The sequence below is a fragment of the Sprattus sprattus genome (genome assembly GCF_963457725.1).
Source record: "Sprattus sprattus genome assembly, chromosome: 10".
Classification (NCBI taxonomy): Eukaryota; Metazoa; Chordata; class Actinopteri; order Clupeiformes; family Clupeidae; genus Sprattus; species Sprattus sprattus.
Window position 1 is genome coordinate 13,727,585 of NC_137908.1, and position 19,868 is coordinate 13,747,452.

A 19,868-nucleotide genomic window follows, 5' to 3' on the forward strand; every position below is an offset into this window, starting at 1 on the left:
TCCTCCCTCAAGCCCCCCTCCTGCTCTCTCTTTTACTCCTCCAACCTGCTCAAGCCCTTCCCTGTCTGACTGTCTTTCTCCTGCACTAGCCACAATGGCTCCACCACCTTCCTCGAGTCCTTTGTGCCCTCATGAACTTCCTGGAACTCTGAACTCTGAAACATTGACTGAAATGCCTCTTCCTGTGCCTTCAGCACCACTTACTCCTAGAGAGGAGCCTCAGTACCCAAAGTCTCTCTGGGATGCCGTGCATCGCATCCGAAAGCACACTGCACCAGATTCGGAGAATGAGGAGGAGGAGATGATAGAAGCATGGGAAAATCCAGAGAGTGTGGGTTCGGATGCCACAGCTTTAGGTCTCGATGAAGACACATTGTTAGAACATGAAGCTTGGACTTCACAGGACGTGACCTCACAATATTGGACCACTGTGGAGGATGAATGCCCCACCAGTCACAGCACTTTCTTTGAGAGTGGCACAGTTAGAGAGGATGATATGAGATCCTTTACTTTGATGGCACAGAGTATGGAGGACAGAAAGGGGCATGCAGAGGAGGATACATTATCTTGCAGCAGCTCAGATAGCCATGCTTCAAGAGACACTGTCATCCTTGGAGAGGAGGAGGACGGACTCTCAGAGACAGGGGCTGAGGAACAGAGAGGGGAGGATTTTATAACCTATTCAGACCAGACTGAGAGTAAGAACGACCAGGCTGAAGGTATAAGTATAGCATCGCAAAGGGACATCGACAGAGACTTGGAGGGAAAAAGTGAAATAGAGCTACAGGCAACCATTTTGCCCAATAGAGATGAGGATAGCATGGATTGCACACAAATTCATCCCACTGATGATGAAGAATTGGGTGACCACAATGACACGAAAGAGTCTTTTTGTCATTCAGTTGGGGAGAGGGGACAACCAGAGGAGTTTCCTGGATCACAAAGGAGCCTGTCCACTGATGACACAGAGAAGGAGATATGTGATAGTTGTACTGAAGACAGAATGATGACTGAGCCAGACAACAGAACTTAGTAAATAGTGTGGAAGTAATTTTAGGAGTTTCTGGTCTCTTATAGCAAATGGTTGTAAACAGCATTAACAACAGCAGGGCTAGCTGACTAACATAACTGAAGTCTTCACACCTGAAAAGGTATGCACAGTAGCAACGTCCAAAATTAGACATTTGATGTGAAATGTTTTATTTTAGTAGATAAGGTGTTTGGCTAAGTAAGACAAGTTACAATACATAACATACTGAATAGTGGTAGACATAAATAGGGTCTTGCTTTTACCAGTAGTATATGAATAGAATACAAGAATACATTGAAAGCATACATTTGCAATGTTTTGTAATACACCTGTTGTTGTTCATGTTTCCTTGCTGTGTATAATAACACTTGTTATGAGAATATAATGTTTATGTGAGATCTCTGAGTAATTTTTAATAAAATAGAAATGTTATCTGTCAAAAATAGCAAGCTATTGTTACTTTCATTCTGCCTTTCTCAAGCATGAAATGTGTCATTATACTGGTTGCAGAATGACTTGAAACACTCTAGATGCCTATTTAAATATGTATATTTTCAATGTTTACCATGTCTCTAAACACAATCATTTGTATCTTCATGTCAATATGGTAATGCTCAATCAACTTTCAGAAGTGTGATGGATCCCCTTGCAATACATTTATAAACCACTAGACGTCTACGAATCCTTTGTTGAAAACTCATGCACCGTTAACACTGAAAAAAATCTAAGGAGAGATTTTGGAAAATGTAGTTTTGAAAGAGCGATGTTTTGAGCATTCCGTTTTTAGATATGTTTCGGTGAATGTCACCTGTGATTTTAATAGATAGCAATACAACATTGCAAAATAATTTGATAGACTAAATTAGAGGGGTCTAGAGATCAACTGAAAACTTCCGGGTCCTTACTTTGACATCAGGTGGAGGCGTGGTTTTAGATGAAAATGTGTCATGTCTTCGGCACTCTACTTGTTGTAGTCATGTCCTAGCCTGCATGGTCATTTTTCTCGAGTATGCCTCACTACATCAGTTTCCCCAAACTAACATCTATTTATGCGCATAAGTGACACTCAGGTAAGTGTGTTGTTTCACTATGTTTACTGTGATCTTGCTTTCTTTTTCATTTTGAGCCCTGCGATATGTATCGCTAACTAGCTAACCTGTCGTTCCACGGTCAAAGCTATTAGCTAGCTATTCCAAAGTTAGTTAGAGTTCCTTTGGGTTACGAAAAGATTATCCATATGCTAATGAACCGTTGCTGCCTAACCGACGGCCCGCCACATGAGCTAATGTTGACGTTTGATCACGGGACACAACTCTCCTATGAAGCAAGGTTGCTGGCTGGCTAGCTTGATAGTTTAACTGCGAGATTACAGGCCTGCTAGGCTAGGCAGTAGGTCTACTTTGCTCCAAAGATTGAGTAGTTCAGTCTTTGAAAATCAGTTAGCAGTTACCCTGTCAGGCAAAGTTATATGAGAACTAGTAAAGGCTATCTTAACGAAAACTGATGAATAATTTGCGGGCAAGGTTAGAGTGTTAGAGGTTAGACCGAATAACTAGAGCCAGGGCAAAGAAGGTAGTCAGGGCTTTTTCTTTTACAGAATTGGTATTCGTATACTCATATTATTTTAACAGAGGAATCCGTTCAAATTCATCCTTCGCATTGACCATCTGTGTAATATATTTTCCCACGTGTTTCCTACAGTTGTTTTTCTTGTTATGTGCGTGCTTACACCCACTTTCAAATTGTGTTGTTAAGGCTGTATAACTTGTTTCAAGATCAAACAGAGGCACCTTGAGGACTTGTCATAGTTTATTGACTGAAATTAGTCATCGTATATAATTGCCTTTGTAGCTAATGTCCCTGATGGGAAGCCAGCATAGTTTCCCCCTTCCTTTCAAACTTTGCCTCTCCTACTTGCCACCTTCTCAGGCATGCATCCACACTGTGCCAAGCCTTCAGTTGTGATGAGAAGTGTGACAGATTGAAAGGCATGGGTGCATTTGCTGATCGGTCATTCCGCCCTGTGACATTTTGGCATACTTCTTAATAGTAGCCTAATATTTGCATTGCCAGCCTACCTGGCATCAGCTGACATCAGTGCCCCTCTCTTTCAGTGTGTCAACATTGGTTGAAAAACATACTAAAGTTAGTGTTGAAATGTCCAAGATTAGCTGCAGGAAACAGAAGTAACTTTTGATTACTTTTGTTTAAAGTTTTTGATTTGTGCAGCTGTTTGGGTTAGACTGGTCACTTGGCTCATTGGTGTGGTTGTGTTGTTATGCAGCTGCGTACCACATGTGACGCACACGTCTTCTGTTTTTGAATGAAAAGAGAGATAAAGTAACTTTACTGTGACATAGCCCTAGCCTCGAATATGCAGATTTTATGAAGATGTATCTTTGTATGAGTATTTTAATAGTTCATAAAGATATGAGCACATACATGAATTAATGAATATGTCCTCTGGATGTGATGCAGTGAATATTGACCCTGTGTTCCTTGTGCACTGGAATTCGTTGAGATGATGTTGGGTGTGTGTTCCGTTATGTGCGATATGAAGATAAAAGTGTGCTGGAATTCACAGATTAGAGAGAAACACTGGCTTCAGGGTGATCAGACTGATTTTGTGCCCCCACCTCCACCCCCAGTTTCCCGCCTTAAGAGTGCTGCTGAGTAATAATACTCACTTCCCATCTGTTACTCCATCACCTTGGCTCTCTTTCTCTTACTCATTGTATTCTCTTTGGTCTGTTACACTCTGTTTCTCGTTTCTCTCAGTGTGTGTCTCTGTTATCCTGTACCCCCTCTTTCTGTGTTTCTGTTACTTCCTCATTCTTTCTCTCGTTTTTCTCCCAGGGTGTCTGTCTGCAGTTTCACAGTCATGTGACTAATTCTTAAGCTACCCTGTGCTTCCCATACATTTTATCCTGTCTCTGCCACCTCTGAGGTAGGCAAGAAGTCTGCCCGTGTGACTAGACTCTCACAATAATCCTCAGTTTCCAGACACCTATAATTATGTCATTATTGGGAATAAGCACTCATAAAAGTGAAGATTTTCAACCCTGACATTAGTAAATGCTGTAATTTCTGTTTATTTGTTTGGATGATTGTCACTACAACTGTTTGGTGACTTTTGGGAAATGAAAGCAGGAAAGGGACAAGGAACTGTTTTTTTTTGTATTAGTAAGCTAACCAAGCACATGAGGTTGGCGCCATTAGACAGCATTTTTTTCACAAAAAGAACGTTACACAGCACATTTGGTGTTTTTTTTTGCTTTGTCACTATTTCACAACTGCTCATCATGAGGCTATTTGTGTTCCACTTGGTCAACAGCCAGGCTAATAGCGCTGTATTTTAAGTGCATCTATACTAGCTCCGACAGCTTTGTTGAGCGACCACCGTGGTAACCGTGGAGAGAGTGTTCAAAATGATAGCGTCTCTCTTTAACGTTGGTAGGTGCTCAACGGTGCTTTCGGGAAACGTACCCCTAGTTGTTGTGGGTTTGTAGCCTTGCTAAATATAGGCTACATAAATAAAAAATAAAAATGAATTAAAATCCTTTTCAGGCTGGTAACTGTAAGCACTCTCTTGTACCATGTGGTCAGCCTGGCATTTGGCACCATCCATGGAGGGTTGGTGTGCAGTGCATGTGTCTGTGTGTGGTCTGGGGTGAAGGGTGGTGATCAGTGGCAAAATCTTGCTGAGACATGGTAATTTGCTGAGACATGAGTTGTGTATCTCTATCTATCTAATATGAGACGTTAGGCTGTTTAAAGATTGTTACTAACTACAATCATTTTGTGGGAGGTGACAGGATTTTTTTTGGACAGTTAAGTTCATGAGTCTTACAGGATCAATTGAAATCAAAGGTCAGTTAGTATGAAAATGATCTCATCTCAGTAGACTGATGGAGGGTTGGGCAGGAAGCCGTTGTCACTGAAGTTATTCATCTAAGGGCCCTAGTTTGAGAGTGAAAAAAAGAGAAAGAGGTAAGGGTTTGCTCATAGGCATTAAGTGGGCAGAGCCAGGGTGAAGTTAGTTAGTTAAAGGTTTGGCTAAAGACAAGAAAAACTGATGAGATTGCAATGAAAGAAGATGGCAATATCACCGCTACTGGTTAACTGTTCCTGGTCAGTGTTCGCCAGTTGCGCTTTTCCAAGGAATAAACCAAAATGCTTTTTCTGTTGCTTTAAACAGGTCCCTTCACTGACCTATAATTGGAACTTTTCATACATGTTTGAAAATGCCCAAGCCTTTGCTTTGCCTGCTTTAAGCTGACAGTTATAGGCCTATGGGTTATAGGGGTAGGCTATGTGATTTTTGAGTCTGCAAAAAAAACATAAATTCCACGACGAGCTATTTTTGTCAAGATCAATGTAGCCTATCCCATAAACGCACCCATTGAATGAATTTAGGTCCAGCATGTTAAATGTTGGATATCAGATGCATAACATTCAGTTTAACCATCTCAATGTGTCTAAGCAGGAGAACTCAGCCCTACTTTCTATTGAAAGTTAAGTTTTAAGGAGGATTTACTTTTTACTTTACCCCGCTCTCCAATAGAAGCGGTCTGGTGTGGTGATGTTTCTTAAGCGTTAATTGCAACAGCAAGAAAAGATTTGTCTCCGGTAACTTTGGTATTCAACGTTGGTTAGATACAATTCTTTAGGGTTTTTCATTTATCACTGGAATTTAAGACAACCTGCCCGGCCAGTTTCATACGCCAAACTAGAGCCGGCTAAGGCTTCATAGTGGTTTCAGGAAGTACCTGTGGTGTCAGAGGACCCTCAACATCTGTGAAGTCTAGGGACCAGATATTAGTACATTTCCAGCTGGCCTGATCTTCTGATGTCCGATGTGACGTAGATAAAATAGATATTGATATGTTTAAGATAAAGTTTTTTTGTTGGTTTTTCCTTTGGGAATAAATCAGCTGGGTGTGAAGGTTAGTTCTGTGATCTGACACCTCTGGGGTGGTTGGGGCCTAGCAGGAATTGGGTCAAGGTTTCTGGCACCAAGCCTCCATTTTGTTTCCTCCCGTTGTGCCCGAGTGGGAGGAGTTTTGAATGGTCAAACCAGAACACTGGTGGGCTGGTGTGGGGAGGGGCAAGTGCAGGTGGGCTAGACTTTTTCTGACGGTGCACTTGCTGCCTTTTCCTCTCTGACTCGCTCTCCTTTGCTTTGTCTAGTTCTCTCCTTCTCATTCCATCTCATTCCCTCTTTTTCTCTCTGCCTTTTTTTGTGTTTGTTTTCTTTGCACCCACTCAGTTATTCCTAAGACATTTTTCACCCTTTAAATAGCCTTCTTCCTGGATGAATGAAAAAACCTGAGGAACTGGTTATGACAACTGGTCATAGGAATAGCTATGGTAGGCCTTAATCGTGTGTTTGGCAGAGATTTCGACTTTGTCTTGGTTTTTCTTCACCCTTTTTCCCCCCTTAATTCTATACCCTCTCTTTGGCTGTGGTTAGCTTCCTGCATTCTTTTCTCCCAGCTATGAAAGGTCACATGGAAAGGGAATGGAGAGGAGGCCCGTGCTGTAAAGCTGTGGGAAATCTCTTCCAGGGAGTGGAGTGTACAGTGGAGGGATTGTAATGGGCTCCTGTGTCCTTTGTTTTGATAGGCCAGCCTTCAGCTCCTCCAGAGCCCCCCGCTGCCTCTCCCCCCGCCCAGGCTTCACTCATGAAGACGGACAGAGAGCCCGACCTCGAGGAAGGTAACCGTTAAGGAACACACCGTGCTGACACACACACACACACACACACACACACTGTACACACTCACACCCACACTACACAGAGAGATTTGCAAATGAGCCCACACACAAGCTCTCGCTCTTTCTCTCTCACAAACGCACAACAGAAGACAGACATGCATAGAGTGCAAGCATACTCACATACACATCGAACCCATGCACACTAAAAAAAAAAGAATCTCTACAATGACATACAACTACATGCTCACGTGCATACTGTCTTTCATGTAGACCTTCTTACTTTCTCATACTCACACACACACACACACACACACACACACACACACACACACACACACACACACACACACACACACACACACACACACACACACACACACACACACACACACCTGTGATTGATTTAACTCTCTCACGCCCTGTGTGTGTGTGTGTGTGTGTTCTATGACACCTTGGGCTTTTTTCCATAGCACTCATTACATTGGCTGTGAACATCAGGATGATCCTCTTGTGCTTGTTTTCTCTGTAGTCAGGCTCTCCACTCTCCGTATGTGGATGGGTGATCCTGTCATAATGGTTTTGATTCGAATAAGTGTCAAACTTATCTTTCGTTCTCAAAATCAAAAATGTGAATGGAGCTGGGCGTTGTGTTTATTTTGGGGACAATATGTAAGTGTGTGCAAATGTGACTGACTAAAGGAGTCAGGTGATTGTGAACATTTTTGTTTTATTTTGTCATAGTATGCATACACATGTGCACGTGTTCGCACACTGACCCTCTCACCCTCTTGTCTGAGTAAGAACTGAAAATAGGAAGTCTATTGACACACACACACACACACTCGCACACTTAGAGTATAAAGGCCACTCCAAGGCTAGCCATAAACCTAAGGCTTTGGAGAACAGAACAGAACAGAGATGACGGGACAGAAGGATACATTGGGGGAACACGCCACACTCAGTGAGTATTCAAACACAACTTTGGTCCAGTATAATGTCTGTGGGTTCGTGGTTAGGTGGGCAGACTGTGGCTCAGATGAGTTAAATGTATGGATAAGAGTTCTGGGCAATGGAATGTTGCTCAGATGTAAATCAAATAATGTGCAATTTTTTTAAATAGGCTCAAGCTGGAAGCATCAGTACCTGATAGACTGTGACATTATTCACAATAGAAACTGCTCAACCTAGAAGCAGCAGTCTGGGGAAGGATTTCATCCCTTCTGTTGGAGTGTGTGATTGTTACTAAGGAGCTGCTTGCTTCTTCCAACTGTTTGCATGAAGAATGTGTTACCATTTGGGCCTAGTATGTGAAACTGAATGAAGTGAGTTTGAGTGTCTTCCTAAGGAACTGAGATCCCTATTTCATCAGAAGGGAGTGCGGCTGGCACATTTGTTCACCATGCCATGTTTCGCCGGAGGAAGTGTAGCTATGCAGCGTCTGCAAAAAGACTAGCCTGAGGAATGTCTCGATTGCACCATGGTGACAGCTGTAGAACGGTCACTGAGTTCATTCAGGTGCTCACGCAGGTGCTCATTCTATGGCTTGTTACTGAATAGCAGGTCCCCCAGCATAATGGGCAGCTTCCGGCAATTTAGTGATTTATATTGTACGTACATAAACTGTCTTGTTCAACACATAAAGTACTACTTCAAACTCGACCTAAAGCCGGTCTCTAAAAAACCCCATGATGACTCAAGGAGAGCGCTATTGCGTTATTGCGTGATTAAGTGACTAGGTTGCCCAATGTGTGACGTCTGTCCTCATTGTGGGACTTTTGACTCCATCGTGGACTGGTTTATATTGAGCAATGGTCAGGGTAATATAACTTAAGGTACCCATTAAATTCAGTGTGTATGATATGTTTAAGAGAGAATAAGTAACCATAAACCTGATCAACACCAGGTTGTACTCCAGTTGGCTTTCCAGTAGTATATCTGTTTGAAACATGTGTGTGTATTCCTCCACCCTTCACCATGGAAATCCTGTCTCTCCTTCTGTCCTTACAGATGTTTTATGATGTTCAAAGCTTTGTAAACCTCTGTCTCCATTTGGCTTTGTATTTAGTAATTTGTCCTTCCCATTTGTTCTTCCTATTGTCTTTTTTTTAACCTGGTCCTTACCTTCCTTGTTTGTCTCTCTGTCTCTCTCTCTCTATCTCCATCTCTCTCTCTTTCTCTCCTTCTGGTTTGTAGAAGACCCCTCTCAGGAGAATGGGGTCATCCAGACACAGTACAGCGCCATCTCCCCCCCGGCCTCCCCTGTGGTCCAGGACGAGCCCTTCTCCACCTACTTTGAGGAGAGGGTGCCCATTCCTGATGATGCCGATCAGGTATGAACACAGAGTGGTAGATCTGGGGTGTTGCTTATTTCGCACAAACCTGATTGACTCTCCAGCCTAGAAGTTTCTACTGTACGTATTTTATTTCTATTTTGAATGCACTGAAAAGTCCTTAACTTTAAAAGGACCATGCTCATCATTGGGGGCAGCTGTGGCCTACTGGTTAGGGTTTCAGGCCGAAAACCGTAGGTGGCCGGTTCGATCCCCAACCAGTAGGAAAAATGTGGGTGGAGGAAGTGGTAGACCAATGCTCTCCCATGCCCACATCCACGGCTGAAGTGCCCTTGAGCAAGGCATCTAACCCCGATCACTGCTCCCCGGGCGCCGCCAAAGTCAGCTCACTGCACTGGATTAGTGTGTAACTGCACTTTACTGTGTGTGTGTCACTTCCCTGGATGGGTTAAATGCAGAGGTGGATTTCAGAGTGTGTGTGTCTACACCACCTCTGCCATAGAGTCACTTTTTCACTTCACTTTCACTTCATTAGTCTTTCTTTTTTGGCTTTGGGTTGAACTTAAATACTTGTTGTGGTTAGTTTAACTACAGTGTGCATTTGTGCAGTGGTTTCTTCTAAATTACTTTATAATACTTGCCGTAATGAAACAGGATGTGAAAGTTGAGGCCTTGGCCCATAAACATGATTTAATGATGTGTGAAGAGTCGAATCCTTGGCTGTTAATGTATCCATTGCAAAAACACACGTGAATCATAGAAATAGAATGGACATCAACATTCTGCAGTGACGGCTTCCTACCCTGCAGGGGTCTCGACACTCAGTCGTCTCACAAGTGCATCATATGCCTTTAATTTATTAAGTAGTTGTGGAATGGTCGAATATCATACAAAACACATCATTGACACATACCATGAGTTCATTTACCCCCTTCTTCAGTGTTTGACACCTTGCATTTCTAAGGATTTGAATGGCCATGTTGCTCTTTCTTATTATATGGTGGAGATGCATTTGAAGGCTTCATTTCCAAATCGTTTTTAAAGTTTTTCAGTTTCCGGAAGCTCTGGGCCTTTACCGGGCCCGGTTTCCTGATGAGCATAGCCTACCTGGACCCAGGGAACATTGAGTCAGACCTGCAGTCTGGAGCTAAAGCTGGTTTTAAGGTGAGCCGCCCGTCAGTCACAATGGAAAAACTCCAGGAAGTATTTGTTGACAAAGAATGTCCAGACTCAGTATACTTCCACTTGCATTTGGAACAGAAATAGGACTTAATAAGCGATATGCTTTATATCGCTGTCATTCCAGTTATGCCCTGCTTGAAATTGTGCACAGGGGACAGTATATGTGTAAAGGCAAGACCTCCTCTAGATATTTTGGGTGTCACCTTAAAGCTTTTGTGCGTGGCAGGCATGGTTTCTGTCTCTTTGAGAAAGCCTTGTTTATTCTAATTCGGTGACGGAGAAATCCAGATTTGAATTCTTGTAAAACAAAGATCCTTACCGAAACTGAAGCTCAATAGTTACATGACAAAAGTTTCCAGAATTACTCGTCAGGCTGGTGAACTAAGAACAGGTATAACAGGACTTACAGTTTGGACCTCTCCTTGCCAGACAATAGCATTGAGTTGCATGTTGTATGAATAATGATACGTTTTACCCCATATTGATCTCTATGTATTCAGCAAAATTCAAAATGAAATTAGCCTGTACAATTTTTCAAAATGTTTAGTATAGAAATGTTTTTTTTTGTATTTGTTTATCTGGTTTTGTTGTTCTTGTCCCTCTTCAGCTCCTATGGGTTCTTCTGGGAGCCACCATTATTGGTCTGCTGCTGCAGCGCTTGGCAGCTCGCCTTGGTGTTGTCACAGGAATGCACCTGGCAGAAGTCTGCAACCGGCAGTACCCCACAGTAGGTTCACCTCTGTGTTCTTTTTTTCTGAGGTGTTGCCAAAACCTAGTGCCTATCCAAGACCAGCTGGTAGACCAGAAATGTATGTATATACATTTAACCAGAAATGTAAATATCCATTTCATTCAGGGTTACCCTCAATCATATACAATTTAAACTTGTGACTTTGGTACTGTTTGCACAGAGGTCTACCAGTCTAGCCACAATAATCTCCCCCATGCCTCTATAGGGGCCTAAACCCTGTAACCTGGATCTGAAAATGTCTTAAGCCCTCTGTGATGACAGTCCAGCTCTCCAACTCGCCTAAGAAGATCTAAGTGATAGTTAAGATTCTAGCTTGCACTGTCTTCCATCTAAAGATCTAAAAGACAGGTTTTCATAATGGGGGAGTTTGCTTCTGTATCTATTGCCAGTGCCAGTCTAGTGATTTCATCTATATCGGTAGGGGGAGCTGGATGACTTCTGCTGTGGAATAACCATAAATAGTCGTATGATTGAGACCCAGCCTTAGTCTCTTCCCCTCTCTGCTCCCCAGGTCCCCCGCATCATCCTGTGGTTGATGGTGGAGCTGGCCATCATCGGCTCAGACATGCAAGAGGTCATCGGCTGTGCCATTGCCTTCAACCTGCTCTCTGTTGGCAGGCAAGTCACATACTTCCTGGATTAAGGGGGTTGTGTTTCTCTGGGTAGTGGCATTTGTACAATGATATTTACAGTTACAGTCACAAAGAGGATGGGGTAGATGTACAATGAGCGTTTCCTATGCATGCAGACGGTGCACATTTACTTGCACGCACGCACGCACGCACGCACGCACGCACGCACACACACACACACACACACACACACACACACACACACACACACACACACACACACACACACACACACACTCGTACACACACACACTGTGAACGACGAGCATATCCCATTGTCCTAAATTAATTTCAATTGCCTTATGTGTTTCAGGATACCTTTGTGGGCCGGTGTTCTCATCACCATCATCGACACATTTGTGTTCCTGTTTCTCGATAAATATGGTAGGTTTTGGGGGAGTAACTGTATTATTGGTGCTGTTGATGTTTATAGTGTTTGTTTTTTGTGGATAAGTTGATTGTTGTAGCAGTAATTGTCTCCTAGAGATATTTTTGATAATTTATACTGATGTTGATGTATATTGTGCTTTGTGCTGTGTCATCAGGCTTGAGGAAACTAGAAGCCTTTTTTGGCACCCTCATCACAGTCATGGCCATCAGCTTTGGATATGAGGTAACCACGTCATGTTTTCTTCCCTTACGTTTTTTTGGTCTCGGCTACTGACTCTGTGCCTTTTAACCTTTGCATTGAGATACAACACGTGTATCTAAATATGGACTATGTGTTAACAGCGTGTCTCTTATCATCTTGTTTGACTGTGTGTGATGTGAGATATCAAACTGGATTGTACTTTGGCCAGTTGTTTTCATCCAATTAATCACAACTTCCTCCTCTTCCCTCCATTTCCTTCAGTGTGTGAAAATGTGGCTGGAAATGTGTGTATGTGTGCCAGTAACTTAGTTCCGTTGTTTTGTGAATAGTACGTGATGGTCGCGCCCAACCAGGGCGAGCTTCTGAAGGGCATGTTCCTCCCGTACTGTGCTGGCTGTGGCCCACCTCAGCTGGAGCAGGCCGTGGGCATCGTTGGCGCCGTTATAATGCCTCATAACATCTACCTGCACTCTGCTCTTGTCAAGGTAAGAATCACAACACGTTGTTCACGTTCTTGAAAATGACTGGATGCAGGGATGCCCAAATGATCAGGAGTGGCTGTTGCCTCAGTTTTTCTATGACGTAAGACTTGTAAATGCAGAGGTTTGTTGACGTTGATGGACAAAGATTGGTCAATTGGTAAATTAGTTTAGTTAACCCCCACCACACATAAACACACACACACACACCACGTCCCAGCCTATATTTATAAAAAAAAAAGGGTACTTGGATGGATAATGAGTAGAGGATAGTGAGTCTAGATTAAAATTGGTAATGCATTAATCATGCTTTAATAATGTTTTGAGGTTAATGTTATCAGTTAATTCTCTTTTCTCTTTTGTTCTTCAGTCGAGGGACGTAGATCGCAACAACAAGAAGGAGGTGAAGGAAGCCAACAAGTACTTCTTCATCGAGTCCACCGTCGCTCTCTTCTTGTCTTTTCTCATCAACGTTTTTGTTGTGGCCGTTTTCGCCCAGGCGTTTTACGGAAAGACAAACAATGAAGTGGTGTGTACACCGAGCAGTCGTTGCTTTTTTTTTTCAAGTGGTCTTGAATAGTAGAAAGAAGTCTTGGCTTCAGTGTTTCTGAGCAATTTAAAAATGTATGTTTCCATTTCTTATGTAAAAAATCTCCCTCTGGAGAAGTCAACAAGCCATTGCAAGTACGAAACCCCTGACCTCATTGTGACAGCATGTCTCACACATGCCTCTCCTCTGACGCTACCCAGGCTAATTTAGACCCTGACCCTGTGTGTGGTTAGAGTCATAATAAGCATCTTTAGAGATTTGATGTGGCTTTGGTCGGTGTGTTTGTTACCTCTCGTCTGCAGAGCATGAAGTGCAATGAGACGGGGAGCCCTCACACGGACCTCTTCCCTTCCAACAACGACACTCTTGTGGTGGACATCTACAAAGGGGTACGTCTCCATTTCTTCATGGTTCTGTGTTGCTTTATATTGTGATACAGTTACCCTGTCACTGCTGTTTTAGTTGTAGAAAGGTTTAACAAGTCAAGCTTAATGATGTTCTCATGTACTCAAGTCTTTTTTATGTTTCAGTTGTTGATCATTTTTAATAAATAATGTATTTGTAGTGATTGCCATAATCTCAGAAGTGAATTGTATATTAGAATATAGAGTAAGCAAATATGGCTGTTTTCGTAGGGGGTGGTCCTGGGTTGTTTCTTTGGCCCAGCTGCACTGTACATCTGGGCCATAGGGATCCTCGCTGCTGGGCAGAGCTCCACTATGACGGGGACCTACTCAGGCCAGTTTGTCATGGAGGTTAGTGTGGATTTCCCCTCCCAACAAACAAACAAAGTCTCTCCTGTTGTGTTTATAGACTTTTCCTTCACTGTAATTGTCTTATTTCTTGGGTATTCAAATACCTGAGCATAGGTAGCTGGTCACTTTGTACTTGTATCCTTGAATTTGGATTTTTTTTTTACTGTCCCTAACTGTCATTTTCCAATTTCTCAGGGTTTCCTTAACCTGAGCTGGTCTCGTTTTGCCCGGGTTTTGCTGACGCGATCCATCGCCATCGTCCCCACACTGCTGGTTGCTATCTTTCAGGACGTGCACCGCTTGACGGGCATGAACGACTTCCTCAACGTGCTGCAGAGCATGCAGGTCAGTTTGAGGTCAAGAGTTCAAAGTTCAGAGGAAAGCACTGCACTCAGTCACACGGGTCTGCTAACTGAACCGGACACTTAAGTGTGATTATTAATGATATTAGCATGGCGGTGAAATTCAATTTGGATTACAAGGAGCAGACTCCACCACCTCCACCATAACTGCCAGCAAGGATGGTACAATTACAACCAGAGAAGCAGTCCAGCTGCCCTTTTGAACACTTCTCTTTCATGTGCATCTGTTCCAAATCTGCCAGATCAGCATCTTACTCCAGCATCTTACTCCTGGTTTTATTCACCTCCATTCATCATCTCCTTTCACTTTGCTCTCTCTCTCTCTTTCTTCTCTTGACCAGCTGCCGTTTGCATTGATCCCCATCCTGACCTTCACCAGCCTTCAGTCCATCATGAATGACTTTGCCAACGGACTGTAAGTAGGACACGTCTTATCAGTACTGAACAGCACATAACATACCGACATCACTGACCTACCACATAGAATTTTAGGTTTACACCTACCTCTGCCATATAGCCGCCACATATAATTGAAGTGAAGTGCAGTATGATGGTATTATATGCAGTATTATATAGCACAGAACAGCACAGTGTTCAATTGTAGCAGTGTCACCAGCTGCACCTACTACCTACTGCCGACCTAGACTTGTGCTTATACTTTTACACGGGATGTGTACATAATGATGACTGCACATATTTCCTAAAAGAGAACATGGTGAATATTATAAGTGTATGTGTTGTGTTATTACAGATTGATCGCTCTGTGTACATTTGAGAAAGAGATCTTTCATTATTCATTCATTGCTCTATCAGACAATTTGTTCATTTGTGTTTTTTTTTTAAGATTTTGGAAGATTGGCGGTGGCGTGGTCATCCTGGTGGTGTGTGCCATCAACAGTTACTTTGTGATTGTGTATGTCTCGGCACTCAACAGTGTCCCCCTCTACGTCCTCTCAGCCATCTTCTCCATCGCATACCTGGGCTTCGTAGGCTACCTGGTGGGTACCCCACTTTCTCAACAACCAAACTGCTACACAGACATGTTTTTACTGTCCTGGCCAACAGAAAATTCAATATCATCACAATATTTTGGACACTGATTTCACTGCCCATAGTTTTCAGAGCATTTAGTCTTGAAGCCTCATGGGCATCAATCATTTGTAACTTATCTGTTCTCTCTGTCTCTCTCTCTCTCTCTCTTTCTCCATCTCTCTCTCTCTTTCTCCATCTCTCTCTCAGTCGTGGCTGTGTCTGATTGCTCTGGGTGTTCCATGTCTGGATTTCGGCAGCAGGGTAAGGAACCCACCAGCGGTCCTCATAGAGGAACAGCCTGAGTTTGACTCTTAGAACTAAGCGCATGTGTTTCACTCAAAGTAACCTGAGGTGTGCTCTTAGAAACCCAGGAAAAGCTCCTGTCTTAGTTTGGCTGTGAAGGGTTACTCAACCCCACTGGTGGCTGCGGCTCTTTGGGGTTGTACAAATTGCACTGAAATGGCTCTGGGAAGAGCTCATCATGCCCCCCAGAGACTGATTGAGGAACTGCACCCATAATAGAATAAAGTGGCAGCTATTGTCCCTGTCACTTCTCAAAATGACGGAACCATTTTTATCCTATTTTGTTAATACCTAAATCGTCAAAGAGCAATAAATAGCAATAGGTAGCATTGAAAAAAGGATCTGCTACAAACTGCTGAACACATTTCCAGTTGGTATAACTGGGAAAAGTACATCCTTGACCAAGAAATGCCCTGTTAGAAAGCAATCATTCTTGACCTTAATATTTCACACAGTTATACCCCTTTTGTATCAAAGACATTAATGCATGGCCGAACTGTAACACAAGTTCTGCTGTTTGAACAAGGTCTTTCACATAGTGGAGGACCAAAGTCATTGTTGCATTCTTATTACAGTTACATTATGGTACTACTATTATTTAATCTATTTCAAACCCCAGTGGAAGCCATGTTAAGTCATTATTACGAATGTTTGTATGTATAAGTGTTTCATAGTATTCAAACTGTTCTCACATAACTCAGAATGAAGTGTGATGTTGTTGCTCATTGAAAGACCTGTCATTGAACCTTGGGCATACACAAAAGCACCAAGGACTCAACTACATAATGTCCGCACATATGAACTCCATCCAGGGTTTTGTGTATGTAAACCAGCTACGTTTAAGCTTTCCTGTATATTTTTGGTGCCTTTGAAGTCATTGGGAATCTGAACTGCACATGATTACATCTTTGTTTTCAGAATTGGGGTTCAGTTGTTAACTGTCCTGTTTTGTTCAGGACGATTTGACTGTTCATCACTATTGAACTTCACAATTTGAAGTTCATCCCTATTCCGTTACCTTGTAGTTATCATATATTCCTGGAGAAAAATCCTAGTATTAGTCTAAAATGTGGTCTGCAAAGACAAGCAAGCTTCGGGATCACACACACACACACACACGCACGCACACACGCAAACACACACACAGATATTAAGTTCTCATTTATTTTCTATCATAAAGTATAAATCTACCTGAACTTCATTTCTGAAGTGTTGAAACCAAGTTGAAAGGAGCCATGAAAAGTTTTTGAATCCGTTCCGTTCGTGAGTTAATGACATGACAATACATGTCTTCACATGTGCATTAACATGCGCACTAGAGCTGCTTTATTTAATGCTGTGCACCCTCACTCACAGAATGCACGGTGCCATGGCGAGATTCGTCCATTGTTGCTATTGAGTTTTTGATTATGTCTAAACTATTGAGTACATAATGTTTGTTAGGTAGATTTTAATGATTTTCATTCAGCTATAGAAACCAGCACAATCGTCTTCAGAACCGTTTTAATGTTGTTTCAGACCAATGTGAAATGTGTCCTTAACTGGAGCACTGGCTTGGGAATTTAACTAACAACAAAGAGCTCTGTGAAAGAAGTGAAGTTCATTTACTTTGTGTAATGCATTTGAAGTTCATCATAACATCATCAAGTGTACGTAAGGGCATTGGTCTTCCAGCCTGCATTTGCTTTTAGTCTTCTAAGACATCATCTAACCTGAGTTTCTTGAACCCAAAAGTTCCGTTTCACAGGGCTCGCCTATTAATGTCATGTCTGCCTCATGGTGACAATTTGTTTTCTTTTTATTTCATTCTACAACGTTCATATGAATTTCTAACATTTTGCTATCCATGGATTTCTGAAGCACTGCTGATTTCTGTGGAGTATCTGATAGTCCATTTGGAATACATTTTGTTTTTTAAATGTAACCTGTCCAGTGTTGCTGTTCATATTGTATTGGAACAGATTATTAGTGTGTCCATGAGCACCAGTCTAGCTCACTCTGTTCAATAAGGCAGCATCTTGGTTTTAACTTTAAATATGTACACGGGCATAAGACTATATGTAGAAGTGTCTTTTCCCTGCTGAATAAAACTTGCTGTATTCAAAAATAAATGAAAAAGTGAACAAGGAACTCAGCTGTCTTTTTGTCCCATCCCATTTGCTGTAGTTTCTCGTGAGGTGGGTAGATACCAGTAATAATACATACAATCATATGCATTGCTAAACATCATCCGTTTCTAGTTGAGTAGAATCAGTGGAAAGATTTCACCTCAAGAATGGCCTTTGAACTTATTTCTGCTTCCCATGAGTCTACTGTTACAGTGCTGTTGTGTTTCATCTTGTGTTTACAAGCTGGCCATCCCTGTAGCACAGGATGTTTACTCAGTAAGTACATTCTGATCTTGACTCTCACTCCTCCAACTGAGACACTGAAGATGTCCATAGAATGTGTCATAAAGTGATTAAATCAGATTGTCATAAAGTGATTAAATCAGATTGTCATAAAGTGATTACAACCTGTAATATCCCAAGTTATGATAGAACCAGCTCCTTCACAGTATTGTATGCCCCAAGTCTCACTTCTTTGTGGTCACTCATTAAACTGCCTTTACAAAGGTCATAACGAAATGGCATAAGCATTGTTATGAAGGCTTTAAAAAAAGCTATTTGCTGTGACTTTGTACGACTACAATGCCTGCATGAGACTACAAACTAAAAAATTACCTTCACTTATTTGTTGTCATGTATCAGTAAGACATTCAGATATGGCCCCTTTCATCCCAGACTGACATGAACAATACAAAAAAAGAACTATGATTAGGTCCGTGGTTTTGTGTTGGAAAAAATGTAATGCTTCTAGACCTACAATAATGATATATACCTGAGGGATAATAGTTTATAATCGTTTCTGCATGTTCTGTGTATGTTTATTACTTTTTTGTACATTTGTTGAAAAAGAAGAGTTGAAACATGTAATCAAAAACTGAAAAAAAAAATTGAAACAAACTGTAAAGTGTACAGTAAAATTGGGGAGCACTCATACATTCCATCAGTCACATCATTATTATTGGTCCAGAAGGTATTTGTATTTTTGGACAACAAAAACAACTTACTGTACCTTAAATCCCTAATGTATATCTCAGTTATTGGTGTAACTGTACATGAAGCTAACACTGATATTTATGTGTAAAGAATGAATACAGTTCATATTTTTGTGTTTTATTTTTGTGTTTATAACTTTTTATGCAGACATCGGATTTGATATGTCCTTAGCCTCTGTATTTCACGACTTTCCATCTACTATCTTAAATGAGAAAGAGAGAGAGAGAGAATTTATAACTGGGAAATGTACAGACAAAAGTGGTGACTAACCAGCACAACATAATGTTCTATGTCATGCATACCACTCTAGTTCAGCCTTGCCAGTTCATGCATACCACTCTAGTTCAGCCTTGCCAGTTCGATTTTAGTCATAGCTGGGAAGACAAGACGAGTAACGTATTAGTAGTCTCTTATTCATGTGTACCCATAATTGTCATTACTAAGTGTTGATTTGTCACGGGGCAGTTTGACTCACGTAATTTAAGTATGATATGACAAAATGTGGCACTATGTGAATCGGATGCAATTTTAAGAGATTTTTACTGTTACACTTCTAATTGGATCATTACACAAGAGACGTACTTACTAACCATAATCTACATGGCCAAATAAAAGTTGGGGGATAAAAGAATTCTCTGATGGTTCCAATCAAGCATTTTTTACTGACTGCCACACCAGTTTTGTGCACTATTATGTACATCTCTTAATATCTATCCTCTGTTCCCTTTTGCCACACAGATGGGGTTATCGGGACACACAGACCTCTACCTGCTGACGGACATGGACAGTGATGGGCCTATGGAAAGGTAGAGGGACCAAGGAGTGGTGGCGGAGGTCTACGGGCTGCAGGGTTATGACTGCGTGTTTGAAAGTGGACTGGATGGTGGGACCAGCTGATCCTTACACTAGGCCAGTATACAATGCCTTGTCCACATACATGCCCCAAAGTATACCAAGTGACCTTACTTACTTTAGAACAGAGGAGTTTCTCTCTTCCACATGTGGAACATTCCAGAAGGCAGGAAATTGTAGTTTGACTGTCAGTCATGGTGTTAATTTTTGTTCTGTTTGGTGCATCCTACACATGGCA

At 41.9% G+C, this 19,868-nt stretch overlaps 1 protein-coding gene across 1 annotated transcript; it reads left to right on the forward strand.

Moving 5' to 3' along the window:
• Positions 1–1,974: 1,974 nt before the first annotated feature.
• slc11a2 (solute carrier family 11 member 2) lies at positions 1,975–19,795 on the forward strand. The gene is made up of 17 exons (XM_080846314.1): positions 1,975–2,100; positions 6,656–6,748; positions 8,942–9,078; positions 10,084–10,203; positions 10,829–10,948; positions 11,484–11,590; positions 11,918–11,988; positions 12,150–12,217; positions 12,526–12,681; positions 13,046–13,204; positions 13,528–13,614; positions 13,861–13,980; positions 14,176–14,325; positions 14,684–14,757; positions 15,187–15,340; positions 15,582–15,635; positions 19,517–19,795. The coding sequence occupies exons 2-17, from the start codon at positions 6,715–6,717 to the stop codon at positions 19,586–19,588; spliced, it is 1,683 nt and encodes a 560-aa protein (XP_080702440.1). The 5' UTR covers positions 1,975–2,100; positions 6,656–6,714; the 3' UTR covers positions 19,589–19,795.
• The last annotated feature ends 73 nt before the right edge of the window (positions 19,796–19,868 follow it).

Bases quoted from the DNA above. Each gene is read 5' to 3' on its own strand.
- slc11a2 (XM_080846314.1), top strand. From the start codon at position 6,715: ATGAAGACGGACAGAGAGCCCGACCTCGAGGAAG. The intron at 9,079-10,083 runs GTATGAACACAG...TCGTTTTTAAAG, and splicing joins TTCCTGATGATGCCGATCAG to TTTTTCAGTTTCCGGAAGCT. The intron at 14,326-14,683 runs GTCAGTTTGAGG...TCTCTTGACCAG, and splicing joins ACGTGCTGCAGAGCATGCAG to CTGCCGTTTGCATTGATCCC.